This window comes from Pseudorasbora parva, chromosome 1 (genome assembly GCF_024679245.1).
Source record: "Pseudorasbora parva isolate DD20220531a chromosome 1, ASM2467924v1, whole genome shotgun sequence".
Lineage (NCBI taxonomy): Eukaryota > Metazoa > Chordata > Actinopteri > Cypriniformes > Gobionidae > Pseudorasbora > Pseudorasbora parva.
In genome coordinates this window covers 13,852,025-13,866,983 of record NC_090172.1, presented here as the reverse complement: position 1 = coordinate 13,866,983, position 14,959 = coordinate 13,852,025, and the positions used below count along the sequence as shown (strand labels likewise).

General features: G+C 37.5%; 1 protein-coding gene across 32 annotated transcripts in view; it reads right to left on the bottom strand.

Moving 5' to 3' along the window:
* LOC137049274 (adhesion G protein-coupled receptor L3-like) overlaps positions 1-14,959 on the bottom strand; it is a 425,717-nt gene that overhangs the window by 66,332 nt on the left and 344,426 nt on the right. For all 32 annotated transcript variants that reach the window (XM_067427809.1, XM_067428692.1, XM_067428735.1 and 29 more), the window contains 3 exons: positions 13,482-13,665; positions 4,681-4,803; positions 421-626 (listed from right to left, as the gene is read on the bottom strand). In XM_067427809.1, the coding sequence (XP_067283910.1) occupies positions 421-626; positions 4,681-4,803; positions 13,482-13,665 (513 nt within the window). The remainder of the gene's footprint in view (positions 1-420; positions 627-4,680; positions 4,804-13,481; positions 13,666-14,959) is intronic.

The following is a 14,959-nucleotide window of genomic DNA, read 5'->3' as shown; positions in this document are numbered from 1 at the left end:
AACACACACACACGCCTGGTTGACTATCTTTGTGGGGACTCTCCATAGATATAATGGTTTTTATACCATACAAACTGTATATTTTATCCCCCTACACTGCCCCTGCCCCTAAACCTACTCATCACAGGAAACAGTCTACATTTTTACTCTCTCAAAAAAACTCATCCTGTATGATTTATAAGCATTTTGAAAAGTGAGGACCACTGGCTGGCCTCACACTGTAGGTGATCTCAGGTTTTACTATCCTTATGGGGATAGTAAATTGGTCCCCACAATGTAATATAAACAAGGGCACACACACACACACACACACACACACACACACACACACACACACACACACAAACACACACACTTTAAGGACCGACAACAAATCTCGCATTGAACACAACACAAACTGTAGGTTGTACGGGCCTGTACCTGAATATGTCGCACTGTAAATATGACGGGGTCGGACAGGTAAACTTTGTTACTGTCTTTGTTGATGGCTGCCGTTATAATAGGAGAGTTGACAATGACAGAGTAGTTGGTGTTTAACGTCTCGCTGCTGAACTTCATGCTGGCATTTTCTGTGGATAGGTATGAACCCAGATGCTTATACAGGACAAACGCCATCCGGATCTCACCTGAGGGAGACAGACAGAAAGAGAGTGGCTGTTAGTTGTATTATACATAAAAAATACCATGGTCGTCAATGGTTGCTCTATCTGCTTTGTTACAAAGACATTCTTACAGGATTTTCATTTTTGGGTGAACTGTCGCTTTAAGTCATTTTTTTTACTTTACTTTCTTGATAATTTCTAGGGCTGTCAAAATGTACGCGTTAAGACTCCAGGTCAAAAGAAAAGTGTTTTTTTTTCACTGAGCACATTTTCTGCAATCCGAGCATGATGCACTGCAAGCTCACTCTCGCTCATATCTAAGGTAAATCATTAACACCATCACCCCTTATGTACATGTGTTTTATTGAACTAAATACATTACAATCGGCTAAAACGAATACGCAGGTTACTTTTCTGAACAAAAGCGTTCCAGAGTCCGTGTTTCTCACACTGTTCACGTGAATCGTGGCAAAGTTCGGGCGCGCGCACACGCGCACACACACACACACACACACACACACACACACACACACACACACACACACACACACACACACACACACACACACACACACATACACACACACACACACACACACACACACACACACACACACACACACACACACACACACACACACACACACACAAAATACCAGCAGTTCAATAGATAACACTCGGCTCTTAAATTATTATTATTTTCTGATTTCTCTTTATGGTCTCACATGTTTAATATATAATATATATGTATAATGTATAATATATATATATTTAAAACATTTATTCTCTCATAACTTATATAGACTGTATATATAATACACAAACACGCCAGGCTGTTCAAATCAAGATTTGGGTCTTGGGTTCTCAAAGCTTGCCTCCGGTGGATCCTTAATTATACACATAATGTTTCATAAAGCCTTAATGATTTATGAACATGATTTGCTGCTCAAGAAACATTTCTTATTATTATACATGTTGGAAAAAGTTGTGCTGCTTCATATTTTTGTGGAAACCGAAACAGAAATCTTTGGTAACAATGTAAATGGCTTTACTGTCACTTCTGATCCATTTATTAGATGGATTTGATTAATACAGATTAAATTCGCTTGGTTACAGCTTAGAGTGTCTTATTTGTCTAACTGAATACATTTAAAGGGTCATGAAACCCCAAAACACTTTTTTTGAGATGTAAACAGATATGTATATGCTGCACATCAATTAAAACACTAAGGGTACTCATTAATGTTATTCATATGTGAAAAAAAATATTTTTGCATTTTTCAGAGCGATTTCTGTTTTCCGGTTTGAAAAGCTGAGTCGGAGCAACGTCACAAATGCTGACGTCAGCGTGTGCTTTTCGGCCCAAGTATGGGCTGCTGGGGACATGCTGACGTCAACCGCTCCGAGCAGCATACGTAAATGAAAGCATAAAAGCAACGTACGTAAAGTCAAGAAGGAAAGTGAGGCGTTGTGCTGATACGAAGTAACGTAAGGGCGCTGAGCGAGCTGTAACCGGCGCCGTCTGTGGAAGCCTTTGCTACAAAGGCTTGGTAAAGTGAAATTAACCTGAGGAATCGCACGCCGAACCTGCAAGCGTTGACTATCTAATTTATGTCAGGAGTGCAAAATAACCGATCAGTAGGCTAATGAACAATATTTTTGATGAAATAACAAGAATCAAAATGCCACCTTTTCGTTTTATTTGTGGTCATAGACATGCACTAAACCGCATGTGTTCGGGCTCTTAGTGAAACAGCGTGCTGCATATTTGGACAATATAGATTTAGCTGCCGAGTGATAGCCAGCGCGGATCGTCACGGCAAACCAGCGCGCGTGGCTCTGTGCTTCAGATGCGCGGTCAAGACTATGAAACCTCAAACCCCTTCGCGTTTACCCCGATCTAGAATTATGCTGCCTTCACGTGCCATCGGAAATTTGATAATTCCGACTCCTGAAGTCGTGATTACGAAATCATTGCATTCAAGTTTCAAAATGTGAGGGCATTCATGTGCAATTTCGTATTTATGATAATTCCGAGAGCACCTGAAGGCAGCATTACACTTCTATCACATCTGCAAGCATGTTCGTGAGTGGTTCATGTTCTCGTAGTCTTATCACGTCGGCGCGTTGTTCATCTTGCCAAACAGCGTGCATATTTGGACAAATATAGTTTAATTATAACATTTGCAAAATATTTCGTCATGCAGAATAACATTTATTTTCATTTCTCACTGAATGCTGATTCGAAGAGCTGAAAAACTTGCGATCATCCCTCATTTAATCTCACTGTGGTAAACAATTACAACGTGAACCAAGAACATGTCTCAGAACCGCTGTAACTGCTGCTGTTGGTATCACTAATCTTAAAGCGCCTAATGACACTCCCCTATTTATGCAAACCATTCCCTCTTTCCACACAATACCATCCCACCTTTTCACAGTCGACCACTCCCCTTTTAACAAGCCTTTTCAAATCGAAGGGGTGAAAAAACACCGCTGCAGCAGGGGGGTTTCATGACCCTTTAAGAAAATATATTGCATGCTGTACATAAAAGGTAAAAAAAAAAACTTGCCATTATAAAGGTAAAAAACACTCCTGGAAATCAATTTAAGTGAGCAAATGTCGGCCCTTAATGGAAAAGTTAATTTATTTTAGATTCAAGGAGAGCTGGTTTAGGAGATCAGCCTCTTCTAAAGCTTAAAAAATCCAAAGCGACAATGCAACAAAGCAAAACGTGTTAAATCTGCTGTTGAACATGTCCTGATGGGGCGTACTGAAGTTCTGTGGCACGTTTCTTCAGAGTTCACTAAAAAAAGCTACTTCATTACCACATCATAGCGAGCATGTCTCAGGCTGATCGAAATACTGTTTTAGTCGTTATATTAGAGGAAAAGAGCAATGAAGTGAAATAATTTGAGCTTTGATTAGATGGGATTTAGAAGATCACGTAATGAATACATAACACCTATAATGCTTTGTTCCTTTCGGCAGCCTTTACTGAAAGCCACAAAGGTTTCGAGTGAGTGAGGGGGAAAAAAAGGGAGAAAAAAAAAATTCTAACCACAGCGTCGATTTGATTCAGCTTTATTGAAATGTTATTAGCGCTTTACTGCCTCCTTTGACAGAGCTACAGTTCTGCTCGTTATTTTCGCGTCTCTCACTTGCTTTTTTCATGAAAAGAAATGGGGAAAAAAAGGAAAAAAAACCCACCCCCTGCCACATCCCTGCAGAGTCTGAGATCACTGTCTGAGATCACAAGAATAGACAACAATTTTTTGCAATTCCTGTTGATGGGCCGTTCAGTAACAAGCGTTTGATGATGGTAGGAAAACCTCTGGTGAAGGAAACCATTTTGATGGCAACTTGCTCATAAAAAAGGAATAAGCACTGAGGATCTAAACTTATTAGCCCTCTATTGTATTTTGGCAAGAAGGATATTGGAAATTTCAGAGTTTCAGAGAATGGATGTGGCATTAGTGTTCAGTTCAATATTATTATCATTTATACTATTGTTTTTTATTATTATTTTCAATTTATTTTATTTTTCATTTCATTTTGGTTAAAGTTTTGTTTTGTTGTGTCTTTTGTCATTTTTAAAAATATATAAATAAATATGTCTATATATATATATATATATATATATATATATATATATATATATATATATATATATATATATATATATATATATATATATATTTTTTTTTTTTTTTTTACTTGTAGTTACTTGTAGTTTTAAGTACTAATAAACAGTCAATATCCTATTAAAATGCATGTTAATAGGCAACAAGTTAATAATGAGAATTGGACCCTAAACAAAAGTTACCATTTTGAACTAGCTAAAATAAAATAAGTTTAGGGTTTTGTACATTTATTTTATTTCCTTTCATTTAATACACAGTTTTTTTATTTTATTTTATTTCATTTTAGTTATTTTACTTTAACTTCACACAAATGAAAATTAGAAATTATGCCTTGGCAATTAGTTTTTTTTTATTTTATTATGGCTTTAGTTTTAGTTAAATATAATAACCCTGTTACGTTACACATAACCACCCTATAATAATGTGAACGTACCGTTTCTGCCGTGTTGTTTGAGAGTGTTGGCTGACAGGTGGATGGCGTTCCCTTGGCCTCCTGTCTGTGGGAACTTCAGATCGGGCAGATTTCCATCTGTGCTCATCCTCGCCACCTCCAGCTCTGAACAAAGACACACAAACATGACAGTGTAATAAAAGTGAATGAGGGCATGGGCAAGAAACCACAATGTATTTAATATACGTGGTCCATCCCATTTGTGTGCTATTTTCCAAGTTTTCTGAAGTCATAGAATCGCTTTGTCGTAATATAACTGACTGAAAATCTTGAAATTCACTCAAGATCTCTATTGGGAGTTTATAACAAATGTAGAAATTTTAAAAGCTGCAGTCCGTAACTTTTTGCTCTCTAGCAGTTAATAAACAGAACTGCATGTGTCTTGCGAAAGAGCATTGCAGCCGGAGCTACTTCTCTCTGTTTATGTCTATGGCGAGTAACGCAGGTACTGCGCTCCTCCACGGCGGTTCCTACCAGACCAGTTGACACATGTTGACACATGAGACCTGAACAGCACATGTTGATATCTGTATTTAAACTTACATGTGAGGAGGTTTAAATTAAATAAAGTTCCCCTACAATTAAAATATACATATGATTGAACAGAGAAAGAAACAGTGGGTGTCGTCAGGTCTCAGAGGTGTTTATTACAAATAAAAATGAAAAATCTAGCACACTGAGCGGTCGTGGCGGCCTAGCCTGCTATCGAGTCTGCGATGCAGATCCGTCACTCATCTCAGCGCACCTCTGTAAAGAGAGTAGACCCTAATATATTTAGCATTTAATGGCAGCTGTGATGATGAGGTCATCCGCTCCCCAGCGATCAAACAGGATGGCCGGCGCTGTCAAGAGCGGAAATAGTCACTCCGCCAATCATGACAGTTGTTTTGTCATAAGTTACGCTGCCACAATATATTCTATTAATTGATACAATAAATATATTTCCATGCTTATGAAATCCGCACTCACTGCTGCAATGTTTTAATTGTCTGCTTGATCAGTAACTGACCCGCTACGCATCGCTTTATAAAAACAGCTACAATTTTACACGTTTATTTCCTTTATCGACAAGAGCTACTTATGTCAGAGAGAGAGCGTTTCTGATGGCCGATAAAGAAGGAAACTGAATATTAGTATTGTTTCTTGCAATGGTGAAACCATCATGACGGAGAAAATGTATCGTAAATTGATGGTTTAACCGCAGGTTAAATTCTAATCCCTAATTTGTTAATCTGGGTTTAAAATTAAGTGGTGCATCCAACTCGATTTAAAATGAAGCCTAATTCAACAAATCCTAGATCAACAAATGTGTTTAGCTGCAGAAACTGATTCAAATAGCTTACAACAAATATTAATACAAGCCTCTATTACTATATTGCACTATATTGTACTACAATTCAAAGTTTGTCATGCATCATCTTGGAAATAAAGCAGTCAGCGTTATTTGTCTGAATGAGTTATCTGTTTCAGAATATTAACTCTTTCCCCGCCAAACATGGAAATTTCCGTTATTTGTGTGAAAACGCTTACAGGCCAATAACGGACTTTTCCGGGTTTCCGTGTTTTCACTGTTAGACGCTAGGGGGCGCTATTTCACATCTTCTGAATGAGCACTGAATCTCCTGATCAAAACACACGCAAGTAAGACGCAGTAATATGAGCGATCATGTGTAATCATATGCGTATGAAAAATAACGTGATCATCGTCATTAAAAAGCATGTGAATCAAAACTGCCAAATGTTAGTGAATATAAGTGTTATATGAGTATAAGTATTCCATATAGGTGTTATGTATGCCATGTTGATGAATTCAATATTTATTTAATCATCGTTTAAATCATTAACTGCTTCAAAATACATGCTTTAAAAACAAAAATCATTGTTGAAACATTTGTATTAGTCTACTATATGAATGAAAACAATACTACAGTAGCCTACAACATATGTACATAATCACAACTGTAATAGAGGATTTAAGGTAACAAGGCATAAATCTTTAATCCGATTTCTAAATGCGCGGTTTGACATTTGTAATACTCTTGAGTCTCGTCCGCACGCCGAGCTGATGTTCACTACTGTAATGAATAAATGTAACTTTTTAATAAGCAGGGGAAATTCCCGATTTTTCCCGATGCTCAGGATGTTTGTGCTGTAAGCATGTACAGAGAGACTTCAGATATAAAAACGGTGTCTCCGTAAGTCAATGTTTTCTCAGTAAACTCATATAATTTCCTATTGATTCAGTAGAACACTTGAGCTTACTAGGGAATACATGGCGGCGCGGCGGCTTTTCTTTTTATGACGTCATGTATACAATCCAGTTCTCTGTATAGATCAGTGGTAATCAATATACAGCCACCTTTTCCAAAAAAAAAACAACTACAAAAAAACTAACAAAAACAAGAACGAGCAGTATTCTAAGACAATTAAATCCAGATATTTTTATCAAATTGGCCAATCCCTTTGAAGAATCAATTTAGCTAGACGTATTATAACTATTTTCATATTGCTTAATATACAATGTATTAATATCAACTTACTTTTATACTTGTACTTTCATCTAGCAGTTGACAAGAGTTTTATTGATGCTGATGATTATATGAAAAAGCACGAGCAGGATTTATTTTAGGGAATTCTCCTAGTGTGGTCAATATAAAAAGAAGGGCATACTACATTAGAACACCACCAAGGTGAGTAAATTATGATTTCAATTACATTTTAGGGTGAACTATCCCTTTAAAATGAAACGATGCGTGACAACTAGCTTGCTTAGAAGCATTTACATTTGCGTCAAACTTGCGTAGAGTAGGCAGTAAACAAAACAAAAAATGAAATACAGAATGCAACTCTTGCTGTGTTGTGTGCACAAATCAAAGCATCATGTGCTGTTTGAGATTTCAACTCTGATTCAGCACAGCTCCCTAATCAAAGCATGAATACACTGACTCACTGCATCACCACCAAGTCTGATTTTGCAGCTGCATTTTTGTATATTCATAAACATCCTTTCACAGAACCTGAAAAGAAGTCGGCCGCAAAATCCCAGAGCATACACACAAACACTTGCACTAAAATTAACATTAAAAATCCCAACGGAGACGTGGATTCGGCGGAGCCCGCTTACCACCGCTGCAGGTATTTGCCGCCAATAGGACAAAAGAGAGCGATAAAGAGCTGTGGGCAGAAAGAGTCGACTAATGCGTGCCGGAAATACTTTTTCATTCTTCCACCGTAGCTGTGAAAAGCTTAAGACTGCAAACAGCGGGCTGAGACGCTGTTGTGCCTCAAGAGAAATCAAAAGCCGGTTTAAATAACATGTTAATCACCCAAAATCTGCTCACCAGATTATGAGTGTGAGTGAGGACAGACACTCCAACAAACAAACACACTCTCCATCAAAAAGGAAAATCTAAATAGAATGGCACACTGTTTTTTAAAGCGCATTATATTAAACCGAAAGAGGAGGATAACAACCACTTCAGGGTAAGTTGGCAAAAGATGAGCATCCATTCTCACACACAAACAGGCTTTTATTTCCCTGAACAACTGTGTCATCAACACTATCATCAGATGGCAACGCCGCTAATCTTCTCCCGATTCTCCACATGGCGCGACGCTGGCGCTCTGTGTTGTCTTAAAGGGATAGTTCGCTCAGAAATGAAATTGCTGTCATCTTTCTCTCCCTCGTGTCATTATGAGATGCAAACATGAAAATGCATTAGTTTACAAATCATGCACAATGGAAAAAGTGTTCTGAGGTCATAACAGAGTATTCAACAAGGAAACGCACGAATATAAACCTTTATTTATCAATAATCTTCACCTGTAGGCCAACCATAAGTTGTTTGTAAAGCGATACAAGTTGTTTTACTGTCACTCGTGTTCATTTCAATAGGAAACTACAGCCAAACCATAAATAATTCAGACACCAGATCATTTTTACTAGTGGGTGCAGGACACTATAGTTCATTAATGTAACTAGTGTTGTCAAAAATATTGATATTTCGATATGTATCGATACTGAATTATCTGAAACGATACGATTCTCAGTTTTTACAGTATCGATACCAGCTGCGCTCTCCTTCTCTGACCGTCAGCGAGTTGACACACACCGGCATATTCTCACTCAGCCCGGTTAACCTCTGAGCACGGCGAACACGCGTTCTGCTGGACTTTTCCCTCATGACAGTGTGTTAGTGTTAGTGTGTGATCGGTCTGAATTTCACGCGGGATTGCACGTAAATTAATTCTATTAATCCCCGCAGATTTCGTGCTCACATCTGAAGCGCACACACATGGCCTACCGTAATAAAGCCGCCTCTGACATGATACAAGTGTAAACATTTGCTTCTTTTTCCAGCTTATTATTGGTCAAATACACTCAAAAAAATTATCAGTGGACATCTGGAAGAGTACTAACGTAAACACAGTCGCAAACAGTTCAGGAAGAACGAGTAACAGGAACAGTGTTTAGGATCTATGCGTCTGTTAGTCTTAAAGGGACCGCAGTCATTTGTTATTCAAACTACAAAAAGACAAACGATCAACTGCTCTTGACTGATCAACTTGTGTAACTTTAAGTTTCATCTGTACGCTATTGATTTTTTTACAAAGAACATTATCCAATGTTGTTTTAAATGTAATTACTATGCATTTTTTTTATTCAGTTTCTTATCTGAATGTTAGACCTACCTGAAAAAATAAAGCAGTCTGTTTAATTTGTATCTTCTATTCTATTGTATTTATTTGTGCTATTGTTTGTAATCTGTTTATTTGTTCTTATTTTATTACTGTTTACTCGTCTTTTTAAATTCAATTTACCATTCCAAATCAAGCTTTCTTGTGCTGTGTGTAAGCTATTGCAACACAATTACCCCATTGTAAAAAAATACATTGAGATAGCAAAAATTTGTGAGATAATTTTAATAGTAATTGATCAATTGATCAATAATTGTTCAAATCCAAACGATGCCCAGCCCTAAGGAACATGCTGGCCACATGAATTTTTTGTAAAAAATAACAATGAATAATAACAAGTTCTGTTGTCATATTAACATCTTATCTTATCTTTTTTTTTTTTTTTTTTACTGTGGTATCAATTTAGTATCGATATATCGATATTTTAGTCTGGTATCGTATCGAAGTCATAATTTTGGTATCGTGACAACACTAAATGTAACTGATGATAGTAAAATTAAGTGAACTGTGACATATAGTACTCCAAAATTCTTCATACAGTAGACTACCAGTAAAATTTATACAAGTTTGGGACCTGGCCATGTTTTGCTTTAGTGATTTTAGTGACCTTTTACACCAAAGACTGAACAAAATGAAGCATTGCTTGGTCATTGGTTGACCTAAATGATTATCTAATTGTGTACTGTATCAGCTGACAGCTGATTGGTTGATTGCAATCCATTACATATCGTTCATTAAAGTCATCTGACATTATCAAGATGAATTTGTTCTGACACAATTTAACTCTGGGTTCTTGACTGTTTTATTGCTATTTTCTTAACGATAGTGAATAGATTGTGATAATGTTAGAAAACGTTGAAGATGCCTCATACGTTTTGGTTTGTATGTATGGGTAGGTTTTTTGGAGTTAGGCAGATGCACATTTGTTGCAAACACCTTTAGACACATTGTGCCAGGTTTACTGTCAAACATGATTGTTTTTTGTATGTTTCAGATGAATAAATATTACATTTCAGTTTATCCCTCACACAACATACTACTGAATGTCTTCAGAAGGCTTTGAAAAGAGTGCAGAACTCACATAGATGACACATTGGAGAATTATGACTGCAATTGTGTAAAGATCTAAATAAAATTATGTTTTGCAATAGCATTTCTACTTCCATAATCAATGCATTACCTGCTGTTTCTTTGTAATTATTTGTGAAAACTACACCAATTTTATTTTTTCAATGTATGGAAAACAGCATCTCTTTGTCTGTTCCACCTAAGAAAGAACATAATATGGGTTTGAAATGACATGAGAGCGTGTAACAGACTGAATTTTCAATTTCGGGTGATCTATTCCTTTAACTGAAGGCTGCTTTTCAGCTCTACGGAGCCAGTGACGGACTCGGCGGCCCCGAGGGCCAAACAAACCTTATAACGCCGCAAACTAACCCCATCAAACAGGGCCTGAAGGTCTGCTAAAGGTGTCACAGCCCACAGATTAATCGCCGTGCAGCACGAAGGATATAAAATAACCCTCGTAAAAAGTTTGTCGGGAGAGACTCTCTCCCCCCGCAGAGCCAAGCTCCGGATCCCTTAATATCAGGATAAATCGCATGCCAGACACGATAAATTCTGTTTTATTAATTCCCAAAATGCGACCATCTCCACAGAGAGGCGGCAGACCTAAATTCTGGAGTTTCCATGGCAGCCAGATTGCCTCAAATCCCAGTCTTTAGGAACGGGAGATACATCCGCTTTTATCCCAGAGGACTATACGCACACGCACAACAGCATGATCTGGGGAATGCTGACATTCACACTGTGATATTCACAAACAGATGCAGGCGGCACAGAAAAAATGTGGGCGTCCTCAAAACGTCTCGTCCGATTCCTCCCCGGGCTGAGAAACGCATCGTAAACGACACTAAGTTATCACTCGTGGCATATGCTCACTCAGCCTTTCGTTTAAAAATGCTTAATTATGCCTTCCAGTAAAGAAAATAAAACGATTTATAAACATAAAGTAGTCAAATCCATCTGCTAATGGTGCATTCAGAGAGTGGCATGAGGTTATCTCTGAGAAAAACAGGTTTATCAGTGTGTATCAGGGCTGACGGGGTCCATGGACACAGCTGATAGCTGGGCTGTGCTGATTTCTGGCACTGGCAACCTCGATCACAATCAAAAACAGACGTTCTGACACGTTCCATGGATAAGGCCCGCTCTGGTGTCACATTACTTTTTTTTTTTTACGCATTAGAGGTACAAATCCCATGTTGCAACACCCTGTAAGTGACCATTTTAAAAGACAAGGAGCAATCTAATTTCCTTTTTTGTAACTGCATTCAAAGCTCAACCATTCAAACCTGTTACAGGGTTGACAATAATGACACAATTGTCCAGTAAATGTCTTTCCTCCTATAATTTATGAGAAATATAAATGTCAAAACGATCAAGCAAATGTATTTTCTGCAATTTATAAGAAATCCAACTGACAAAATAATCAAGATTTTCATTCTCTGTATTTTATGAGAAAATTATCAAGCACATGTGTTTTTCTGTAATTTATGAGATATAAATGACAAAATGTTCAAGAAAATCTTTTTCTGTCATTTATGAGAAAATACAAAATGACCAAGATTTTCTTTCTCTCTAATTTATGAGAAGTATAAAAATCGAGTCCGAGTCAGTTGATTTTGAGTATCTGCCGATACTGAGTCCCGATCTGATACTTCTATAATACAGAAAAAAAGAATAAAGAAGAGCGAAAAAAACGATCCAGGATGTTCCTTATGTTTTATTTAAATTTACCTTATTTTAACATTCAACAACTCTGTTAACAAACAGAGCACTTCTGTGAGGTAGCTTGAACAATCAAGTAATAAATAACATAAATTCTTCACTTTTGGATCTTAGTGCAACAAAATGGGGACTTTTAAAAAAAGTCCGGGACCGAAGTTGCGCAGAGAGCAGGAAGTACAACGGCGATATCAAAAGCCCGCCCACACTCTCACAAATACAGAACAATTAATTATTTTGGTGTGAAATAAACAGTTATGGAAATGTAGAAATTAAAGCTAAAGCTCCGATTTGCTCCCAAAAATCCCGAAAAAAGTCTGTTAATGCCTCAGTGACAACTTCACTCAGAGAAGCCGTCAGTCTCAGCTGTCAATCATGATATCACACACCCGTTTTTATAGCATCAAATAACTAAAACTAAACTTATGTAAAAAACACTTGAAATGAAATCATTGTGATGATAACTGCTTCAATGACATAAACTAACTTTAGGGAAAAAATATTTGAAGTGTAATTTGATTGTTTAGTTTGCCTCGTGTTTATTCGAAAACACGAAGGTGCGGCTATACTGGGACCGGCCACCAGGGGGCGATCGAGGTGCGGAGGCTTCAGTTTCTGAGAGGGGTGCTGCAGGCTTGATTTAAACCAGTAGCGTACAACAAAAAGTGACGTCATGGCGCACACGTTGCTGTTACTGTGTGGAGTTAAAAGGGTCTAACTCTGTGCCACCGCATAACTATTGATGTGTAAAAAAACAAAAACAAAAATGAGAATATCCATATATATCCGAGTCCTGATAGAGAGGTAACATCAGATTCCAATCGAGTCTGAAATTCAATCGGATCGGGTCATCCCTAGATATAAGTGACAAAATGTTTAAGAAAATATGTTTCTGTAGTTTATGAGAAATATAAAATGACAAAATTATCAAGGAAAAGTTTTCCCCCTAAAAATGTATGAGCACTATAAAAGTCAAAATGATCAAGATGTTCTTTCTCTGTAATTTATGAGAAGTATAAAAACATAAATGATCAATATTTTCTTTCTCTGTAATATATGAGAAACAAATAAATGTATCAAGCACATGTTTTTTTTTCTGTAAGTTATAATAAATGACAATGATCAAGCAATGTTTCCTGTCATATATATATAAAATGTAGCTCAAACAGCAAATCATGACTTTAGCAATGTCAATGTCAAGTGTTCATTCCAAATGAACGCAAGATAAACTGATAAAACTGCAAAACCCTCAATGCACTGTATAGAATCATCTGCCAAATAGATAAATGACTTACGGATGTTTTCTGTGTTTTCTTGCACAACGTCAGTTTTGAGCAGGTTGTCAGCGAGCACAAAAGCGCCTTGCTCTACGGTGTCCAGCAGCATGGTGGCGGCCCGGAGCTGTTCACCGGTCGAGAGGTCCATCCACGCCGCCCGTGCCTGCGGCTGCAGCAGGTTGTTCACCGTTTCCACCATTGCCTGCAGTTGCAAAACAACATTAGCAGTCAGATGCAGCTAGTGCAAAATCCTAAAAACTACTGACAAAATTAACATTTAGAAAGCTATTTTGCTGGCTTATCAGCATTATTCGACTAGCCAATTCAATATGAGGTCTGTCAGGACCAGTCTTGAGGGTAACACATTACAAGTAATGCGAGTTACATAATCAGATTACTTAAAGTGATGCATTGCTTTTAAATTTACAATTTCACATAAGTAACACAATTTTCTTTTTTTCCCACACATTTATTAGCTGACAGCTCTCTTTCCCCTATGTTGACAGAGTATGTAAGAAAGTGCAGAGTGTGCACTGTATAAACATTATTGTAGTTCTAGGCTGCGTTCCACTCACAATTTGTATGCCCTTCACTCGCTAACTTTCCTCCTTCTTGTGGACTCGGATGTGCATCATTGCTTACCACTACTGGCGGAACTCGTGCATAAGGTTTAAATGGAGCCCCTTGATCACTATGGAGCTGATTTATTATTTAAACTAAAGGTCTGCATTTTAATGAACCACAGGACCCCAGAAGTTTTCTTGCGGCATGGGAGTAAATTTCCAAATCACAGACGGTAGTGATCAGTAACTCTGGTGTACTCTGACAATAGGCCGGCCACTCCTGACATCGTTTGATAAAGGTGTGTCAGCGCTTGAACGTGAAATGAGCGTAACTTTCTGCAATGGTAGCGTTCACATGGTTCTCAATTCCCTGCCCTGAGCGACCTGACAATAATGTCATATGTTCTTTGCATCCCCGAGCACCTTCAGAGACAACATTCAGCCTTTGTGTTCGATTTTGGAGGAGAGATGTTGTGAAATCGCCGTCAGTCAGTGACATTCTGTTCTTGCATGGTTGTTAAAAAAATATTACATTTTGCAGTATAGCTAGTAAGCCAACAGATTCTGTTTATTTGTATTTTTGGCCTATAATTTTAAGTGACAGATGTCATATTTGATTTAGCCTATTTTTCTCTGACATTTTTACAGTATGACAATATCATGATAAGACAAAAATAACACATATAATTATTGCATAGCCAACATTTTATATTTGTTATCCCAGTCACTCTCTCTCTTTAGTGAGTGAACAGGCTGGAGTGAACTTTTAAGCAGGAGATGGTGGGTGTGGAATAGAATGTTTCTTTGGGAAAGTATGCTTGAATTTGAAATATTCGATATTCACAATATTTTCACATTTTACATATTATCGCTAATATTCGATATATCGCCCAGCTTACCTACGAGTCTGCACTTGTATGACGTAACGCCATT